We start from the raw sequence: 8,493 nt of genomic DNA, 5'->3' as shown, positions 1-8,493 counted from the left end.
AGGAGCAGTGACTGAAATACATTTATCATAGATCAGCCCTTTGATTTCTCCCCTAGCACTACTAGTGTGTATTAACAACATATATTAACGTTACACAGTGTGAAACTCTGTCTACAGGATAACTTTCATGTGAAAAACTGACCTATACAGAATTAGAAGAGACCTTAAAACAGCAGTTCTTCTAGGTTTCTAGGTCATAATGTGCACAAAAGAAAAAAAAATCTAAAGACCTTCAAGTGTGATCCACCTTAAAGGGATAGTTCACCTTCAGTTGCTGGTCCCCATTGACTTACATAGTGCTTTTTCCATACTATGGAAGTCACTGGGGACCAGCAACTGAAGGTGAACTATTCCTTTATGTCAATACATGTTCCTATTCAAACTATATTTGTGTGCACTATATTCAAGCTGAAATACCATTCTAATTATATAGATTTGTTTTATGCACATTGTTATTCAATCATTTAAGAATTAACAGGAATGAAAGAGCTAAGGACATCGAATCACCTGAAACACAGATGAAATATGAATGTTTTGCCCAAGTGTTAATAATTGACAGTGAGAGAACCCTGCATGCTTTATAGCTCTAGAACAACAACAATTGCAAAATATTTCATTAGAATTTTTTTAAACCAGTAATAAAATCACTCCTTCATTACAGTTATTGCTTTTCTGTTGTGTCTGCCTGTGGATTTGAAAGAAAGTGTCAACACTTAGAAAAACAATCTGAATGTGAAAGATGATTCACTTAGACAGCTAAAGGGCACATTCCAAAGCTTTTGAGCTTTGATACTTTCACTTGGATAATGTTAACTTCGTTTAAAATGGATTTCAGTTAATCTCCCAGCTCAACAATATAGTTGTTTATTTTCCACTCCTGAGCATTACAAATGGATCTATGATTATATGTTTGTGTTGTCATAAATTACTTTAAATATGAGCCAGTCCTAGGAGAAAGACTTCCCCAGTCTACTCTCTGTTCCTCCCAAGGTATCTTACACATCTGCTTATGATCTTACAGAGTTTTTAAACTGCTGCTGTTAAATTGAATCGACTTTTATTTTTATTATAATGCAAAAAAGTAAAAATACTATTTACAGGAAACAAATACAAAATAACAAAGGCCAACAAAACCTACATAACAACAATCGACGTGTGTGCGTGTGTGCATGTGGGGGTGGGAGTATATAAACAAAGGAACATGTAGAGAAGTATAACTAAATGAAAACTGAATGGGTTCCTGCAGTTAATGGGGCTAAATAGCTCAGTGAATGGATCTTGAGCACCTGCCATTATAGCATCTGAGAAATGTTTTTAGGTGAAGGACAGACATTGCTACTGTGTGAACTTGTTTAACAGGGCAGACGCAACTGAAATGCTTACAACACATCAGTTACGTACTTCTTGTTTTTGTACTAGCATATTTATATGATCATGTAGGCAATTTAAGTAATCACCTGTCCTGACATGTTTAGTATATAGCTGTTGACAGTCTCTTGACAAAGGGCAAACATCTGACCCCTCTATCTGGTGAGTAGTGGTTCCACTCAGGTGAGAGTTTGAACTCTGAATCAGTACTACGAGTACAAACACTTATTATCTATGGGGAACAGCCCACTGACGATCATGACCCGATTCCCTCTTTCAGTCTAATGGAAAATGTCCAGCACATGCATCACGTAGGCACACTGCACGCTGTCACGTACGAAAAACTAACAAACCCGTATTAACTCATAAGATCGGAGTTCATTCACGAACCAAGTAGAGTTCAGATTTAAATAATGCAAGATTACAGCTTAATTTCCGTCGCTTAAAATTAAACAAGAAACTATCATTAACAACAAGGTCATTAAACCTTAACCAGAAATGGAAAACTTTGCATGACTATTTGTCATCACGCGCGCGCGCACACACAGACGAACAGCTGACGGCAGTGAACATAAACAACGCGCGTCCGTGAGAGGGAGGTGGCGTGCGCTCGCGTCATATGGCCCGCCGCTCTCTGATTGGCCAGCGCGACTCACCAGACATGACCGCGCTTGTTTTCTGCAGAGGAAGCGCGCGCGTGGCATTATAGTACTGTGGAGAGAAAGAGACGGCAGCCTTGCGCGAAGAGATGATGTGACCAAACACCACATCTGAAAGCGTCTTTTGTTAGCTTAGCTTTTTGCAGAATAGTTTCGAAAAGCACAGATGCGCCTTGGTTAAGACGAGGACTGCCTGAGGATCATGTGTGTTTTCATAGCCAGTTACTTCCACTGAGAACTCGCTGACGACAGTATTTGTAGTTTGCTGAGCTAAAAGTATTTGTAGCGTAATACCTTGACTCTAGGTATTATTCTAGCATTTTTTTTCACATTAACAATAACATTTTCGGTTCTCGCAGTGCCAAATGCCAAGACTAGAGGAGCACTGCTGGAGCTGCTCCTGTTCATCGACTGTAAAGACTAAGGATCTGTCGAGCGCTAGCTGGAGTGTTTGTAAATCAGGAGAGATGATGTCCATCATAACCTCAGTCCTGGGACACGCGTACGGCTCTCTGCACAGCCTCCAGTCCGCTAATTTAATTCGCCGGGGGCTAGTGTTGTTTATCGTCGGAGTAGTTCTCGCCTTGGTGCTGAACTTGCTCCAGATCCAGAGAAACGTCACATTGTTCCCAGAGGAAGTGCTGGACACGCTGTTTTCCTCGGCCTGGTGGATCCCCCTCTGCTGTGGGACAGCTGCGGGTGAGTCGGGGACACATATTACATTGTTTCGTTTGTGTCGACAGGGCAAAAACCTTCTGTTTGCCGTGGACCTTTTGTTATCGTATTTACATTACTCATACTGGTGATTTGGGGGCAGTTTTGTTGACATTGAGTTCTGTCGTTATCGGTTAGCGCTGCCCTGGAAACAGCCAGGCATTCGGGGTCAGTCTTTGGGGTGCTGCGTTTTCATTGGCTGCGCTCAGAACGGGTGAGCTGCGAGGAGGCACGCCATTGGCTGGAAGACAGAACATGCCACTTAGTTGAAAAGAGAGACACGGAAGTGAAATTGATATAAATTTGGTCACATACAACTCCTCCCCCTTGCATTGCTCACAGTCCACACATACCAGTCTACTTCTTTTCAGTAGCAAAAATGCCTTTTTTGTCCTTGTGCTCTCCCTCTTACTCAGTTAATGGGTAAAACAAAAGCTTTCTTGGTTATTTGTTATAAAAAGCAGTCAGAAGAAAAATACAAAATTAGATTCATCAAATGTGATTTTTTTTTCTTCATGTTTTTGAAGAATCACTGTTGTTTAAAGCACTTATGTTTTCTCTTTCCTCAGCTGTGGTTGGTCTCTTGTACCCCTGCTTGGACCGTCATCTTGGAGAACCGCACAAGTTTAAACGGGAGTGGGCCAGTGTGACGCGTTGCATTGCTGTTTTTGTGGGCATCAATCACGCCAGTGCTGTATCCTTACCAGTCACACTCATTAAACTGTAGCCAGTGTGGACCGTGCAGACTTTTGAACTGTTCTCAGATCTGTGTTGTTTTAAGACTGGACACCACACAACCTTTCTGAACAGTTTTTATAAACATATTAGGCATCATGTACTTGTTGACTTTGTAAATTGTTATAGAGAAAAACTAGGCATCACACAGGAAATTGACAATGTTGTTAAAACTCATGCAGGAAAATACACATAATTGCTAGGAAGGAGTTGCTTGATAGATGAAGATTAAAAAAAAAAAAAATACTTTTAAACATAAAAGAAAATGTGAGTCCCATCATACAATAGTTTTAACTCTGACTGCTCAGAATCTAAAGACTGTTTCGCCAACTAGTGTCTACTTCTCCAAACTGCATTTTAGGGCAAAAATATGGGCTAAAGTCATGTAGTGTATTCCAGCCTTTAGTCAAAAAGATCTATTATTACTGGAATCACACTGAGACAGATTTCCTCAAATACCAGTGAGCCCTTCAGGTATTATCACACATGAAGTCTCAAAACATTTTTTAACATTTATCTAAAGAAAGTTCAAACCTAGAACTAAATTGTATTTCCCTTAAGTCAGAGTACCTCACAGAAACTGGACTTTGCCAATAATGTGCAGCTTTCACTAACTCTGGCTGCCCTGTCTCTGGGCCTCTGGTGGACGTTTGACCGCTCCAGGAGTGGCTTCGGACTAGGGCTGACCACTGCTTTTCTAGCCACCCTCATTGCTCAGCTGCTGGTCTACAATGGCATCTACCAGTAAGTTATGACTCACACATAAAGAAACATTGCATTTGAAAACAGCTTGTCATTTATCATCAATTACCAAGTGAGAGCTAAGTCACAGGTCCGCTTCTGATTTTATAATACATGCTCAATCTTCAGATAAGAGATTCTTGTAAATGTCTGGATGTCATTTTTCCCTCATAGCTAGGACTTAACAATTGTTGGAGGTTATTAGCAAGTTGTTTTAGTACATTTCTTGTACTGTGTCTCAGGTACACGTCTCCAGACTTCTTGTATGTGCGTTCGTGGCTGCCTTGTATTTTCTTCTCTGGTGGAGTGACAGTTGGAAATATCGGCCGACAGCTGGCTATGGTAAGCAACTCTTCCCCATGTTTTCTGCTCACCAAACCTGTTTCCTGTCTTTCATATTCCATGGCATCATTGAAGTACAGTAACTCTGTTAGGTTACTCCTGTATTGTCTTTAGTTTCCTGAAGTGCTCTGCACTAGGCCTAGTGGCTCTTTTCTGTTCAGAAACGAAACTTTAATGGGGCAAGCCTACAGAAGCAAAAGTGAAACTGAATATCCTGGAATGGTTCGTCAGCTATTCACAGCACTCGGTGTAAATGTTTTGCTCTTTTCATATCCAGCCTCAATCTTTTCGGAAACAAATCAGACTTTGAGCCAGATAATTACACAAAACAATTTGTGTGTTTACAATTTAATCTAGAACTTTAAGCACTTTTCAGACAAGATTAGTTTTCTAAACAAGATTTGAGATACAGCTGTTAACATAAGTGATTTCATAAACCGATTCAGACATGCTTGGGATTCAAGAGGTATTCAAGTTTTTAACATTAAGAAAAGGCAACAGAAAAATGTAGTTTTTGTATCTGATGCAGTACAGAACTTTATCCAGATTGGACCATACGGTAGCTGAAAAGTGGTAGACGGTTTGCCTTGTAATTTTCATAAATGTGTAAAACTATAGGGGTCTGGACAGTACTTTTTACATTTTCTTATAGCACACTTAAATTTGACTAGAAATGTGTGAAAATATTGCTTTTCTATCAAGTGCGTTTCTATTGTTCTAGTGATCCGTCTGTTAACCGTGTCCAGTGCACTGTTGACATCCACACTGTCTTGCGCCTGGACTGAAACATCATAATTAGCTGCTGATTGTAGTCCGAGGCATGCTTGTGCCATCCCCTCCAAGCCTTCTCAGTCAGCTGTGGCTCTTTGTCTTGCTGACATAACCTCGTTCTTTCTCAATAAGGGCGTGAAAGCAGATTACGCTCCTTGTTTTTCATGCTAATGGTCAGGAGATGGTAAACCGAGTGATTTACTGGCTCCAAGTGGTGCGATTTACATGTTATTCCAGGCTGTTTTTTGTTTTCGAGTTGGCACCAGCTGATTTTGCTTGACCAGTTGGGATTAGTGCTCTGCTTGTATTTCTCTCAGCTTTCTTTATGAAGTGGCCAGTTAAGAGATTTACAAACTCGATTTATCTGAATATACTGAACAGAGGCCATTGATGTGCCTGTGAATTATTTTGTAGTCCTCAATCACTTTATCTTTTAAATATAATTTATGTAAAGTCCTGCAACTAATAGTACTAACACTATTCAAACAATCACAACGACAGTATTCTAATTGATTACCATTGAAACCGTTTGGTTTTGGAGGAGTAGATGTTCTCTTAGAGATTGCTGTTTTTGGGGACTGGCCAGCTGCCCATGGGTGAGGCGTGTGAGGAGGTCTAGGTCCATGAGGGGCTATCATATTTTACAGTGCCCCACATCCAAACAAGCCCTGTATAATTTGTGCATATACAAGGCATGTGTCATATAGTGCATACTAATTATAGCCACAGTGTTGAGGGGCCAAGTGGGCTTTAACAGGACAAGCTTCAGCTTTGTGTCCAAACCAATTTTGAATTGCTCAAAGCACCATTTTAAATGCAAACCTGGGGTGCTAGGTAGTTAGAAGTAAGCAGAGTACTCCGACTTCCAATGCGTAGTCAGTTGCTGCATATTAATATTTCTTTTTAGGCTTTATGCACAGTGGTACAGTTTATTGCCTGGTCACATATTCTGAGATTATAAGGAGGTGAATGCAAATCAAGTGGTTTCCCTTTTTATTTTATTTTATTTAGTCTATTTGGTTATGCTAGATGTGCAAACACTGCATTTTCTTACTAACACACTGTCTGTTTCTCTGCAGGGCTCAACCGAGAAGCCTCATAATGACTAAGTGGGTGTCAGAGGTCATGAAGTGAGCTACAAAGAGTGCCAAAACAGAGGGCCTTCAAACTATATTGGGTGTTCCTGGTTCCTGTCCAAGCATAACTTCTGCTCTTAATTGTGCTCCTCTATATAATGATTCAAGAAAACAAAGAGCAGGCTGGTGTGCCTTGAACAGCACCTTTTGAACAGCCAAAAGAATCCCCCTGGCATTCATTACTACCATCAGCATTCTCGTTGTTACAGTAGAGTTACTGGTCACAGCAGTCTCCTCATTACCAGGTTGCTGGAGTGCCACTATTGGACTGTACAAAATCATAGCTAGGTTCACTTTCACTGAAGGTGAACGAGTGAGAAGTAATGGTGAAACTGTGTATACAAATTGAGTGTGTGTGCTGGTCCTATGGATAAGGACAGGCAAAAAATGTGGTTTGGAAGTGCACATTTTTTAGTTTTACTTTGCGCTGGAAAACTGAAAGAGAAATCAAAGGGAAAAAAATTGAGACTGTGCAAAATCCCTAAAATATCCAAAGAGGTCTGTGTACTGTCTATATAGGATTTGTAGTTTTTATTCTTTTGGAAACGCTGGCAGCACTGCGAGTCTCTCATACAGACCGACCACCTTGAGTGTTATTTTGAGAACCAGAGAGAGGTTTGACTTGCCAATCACATTTGTGCCGACTGCTTAGTGTAGTATATAGACTCAACTGATTGTGGGTTTATCATACTTAGTTTTTAACGTAGACCAAAAGTAAAATTAGAAACCGTTTGCAAGAAATTAAGTGGCAACTTGAAATAAGAATCAAACACAAGTTAAAACACCAAGGATGCTTCTATTTGTGTACATGTATACTCACAGAAAAGGTGTGATGAAGTCTGTTTGAAGGTTTCTAAATCAAAAGGTTGGAAACTTAGGATAACTAAACGTCCAGAAGACATTTGTACTGTGGCCTCAAGGTTTTGCAATCTGTGATTGCCTTTGTGTTATAGAATTAAGTGCTTTTGTCACTTCTTCTCCAGTATGGTCATTTTTACTTTTTACTTTATTCATTATGTATTGCTGATCACCTGTAGCCGCTTCTGTATCTACAATAAGAGGAATCACTGGGCTAGTGTGTAGGTTTGGGGTCTTAGCAAATGAAGTGCAATCAGTTTCTTTGAGCCTGGTATTCTTTCATATTTATTACTTTTTATAATGTTAAGGTACCCCAGATGACTCGTATGCAGTATAGCAACATACCAGCAATAAACAGATTATATGTATATGTGAAGCTGTTAAATGACAGCAGACTCATTTTTAAAAGACGTCACACACAAAAGATAATCTTGCAAATGATACCAATGACCATTTCCACTGTTCTGGAAAAAATAAAAACACCACCATGTTGTTACTAGCATTAGTAAAGTGGAGAAACCCTTTTAAGAGAATGCTGTGTGTTGTATTTTGGGAATGTTTGAAGAAGAACACGAGGGAATGTTTTAAAACCGTGATGTTGCTCTCAGGAGAAGCAGGCTCTTTCAGAACCTCTGCTTCAGGGAACGAGAGATGTAAAACTGAACGAAAGCTTTATTTAGTGAGGAGTGAGAGATGCAGTAATGAGTGTGCATGTGTGTCTTTGCCATTTCATTTATATTGTTTTAGATTCAACGAATAAAATCGTGTTGCAGAATGGTCTTTGAGTTATTCATTCTCATCATGGGTGCATGTTATTCATTAATACCAGGCAGAACTAGTTTGATATTAAATGTAAATTATTTTTTTTTGTTTGTACACTATTGTGAATCATAAACTGTGGTTCGGGTTAAAAATATACATTTAAAAGCATTTTTTAAATGGCATGCATAGGCTCACCTTGAAAAAAAAAAGAAGTTGCCCATTAACTTCTGGCCCAGATGTCTGTTGTTGTTTTAAGTGCATTGAATTTTACTTTTTGCATTGTTCCTTGCACCACTGAGCAAAACAGCTGATTGAGAATGAAGTGATTTTCATCACAATTTATATGTGAAACATTACTGACATTCTTGAAGCATTTGACCGATTAATTAATTAATAAATTAATTAAT

General features: G+C 39.5%; 1 protein-coding gene across 2 annotated transcripts; it reads left to right on the top strand.

Annotated features, from left to right (window-relative positions):
- Positions 1-2,065: 2,065 nt before the first annotated feature.
- LOC113051671 (insulin-induced gene 1 protein-like) lies at positions 2,066-8,101 on the top strand. Of its 2 annotated transcripts, none has more exons than XM_026215603.1 (5): positions 2,066-2,726; positions 3,311-3,435; positions 4,054-4,220; positions 4,460-4,559; positions 6,410-8,101. In XM_026215603.1, the coding sequence occupies exons 1-5, from the start codon at positions 2,393-2,395 to the stop codon at positions 6,437-6,439; spliced, it is 756 nt and encodes a 251-aa protein (XP_026071388.1). In that variant the 5' UTR covers positions 2,066-2,392; the 3' UTR covers positions 6,440-8,101. The 2 variants fall into 2 exon arrangements, with proteins under 2 accessions (XP_026071388.1, XP_026071389.1); XM_026215604.1 differs by lacking the exon at positions 2,066-2,726 and adding an exon at positions 2,964-3,164.
- Positions 8,102-8,493: the final 392 nt, after the last annotated feature.

The sequence above is a fragment of the Carassius auratus genome, chromosome 32 (assembly GCF_003368295.1).
Source record: "Carassius auratus strain Wakin chromosome 32, ASM336829v1, whole genome shotgun sequence".
NCBI lineage: Eukaryota > Metazoa > Chordata > Actinopteri > Cypriniformes > Cyprinidae > Carassius > Carassius auratus.
Note: the sequence above shows the minus strand (reverse complement) of the source record. Positions and strands in the feature narration are given on the sequence as shown.

Excerpts from the sequence above, each read along its gene's own strand:
- LOC113051671 (XM_026215603.1), top strand. The coding sequence starts at position 2,393 with ATGCCAAGACTAGAGGAGCACTGCTGGAGCTGCTCCTGTTCATCGACT. Across the intron at positions 2,727-3,310 it reads CTGCTGTGGGACAGCTGCGG|CTGTGGTTGGTCTCTTGTAC; the intron begins GTGAGTCGGGGA and ends CTCTTTCCTCAG. Across the intron at positions 4,221-4,459 it reads GTCTACAATGGCATCTACCA|GTACACGTCTCCAGACTTCT; the intron begins GTAAGTTATGAC and ends ACTGTGTCTCAG.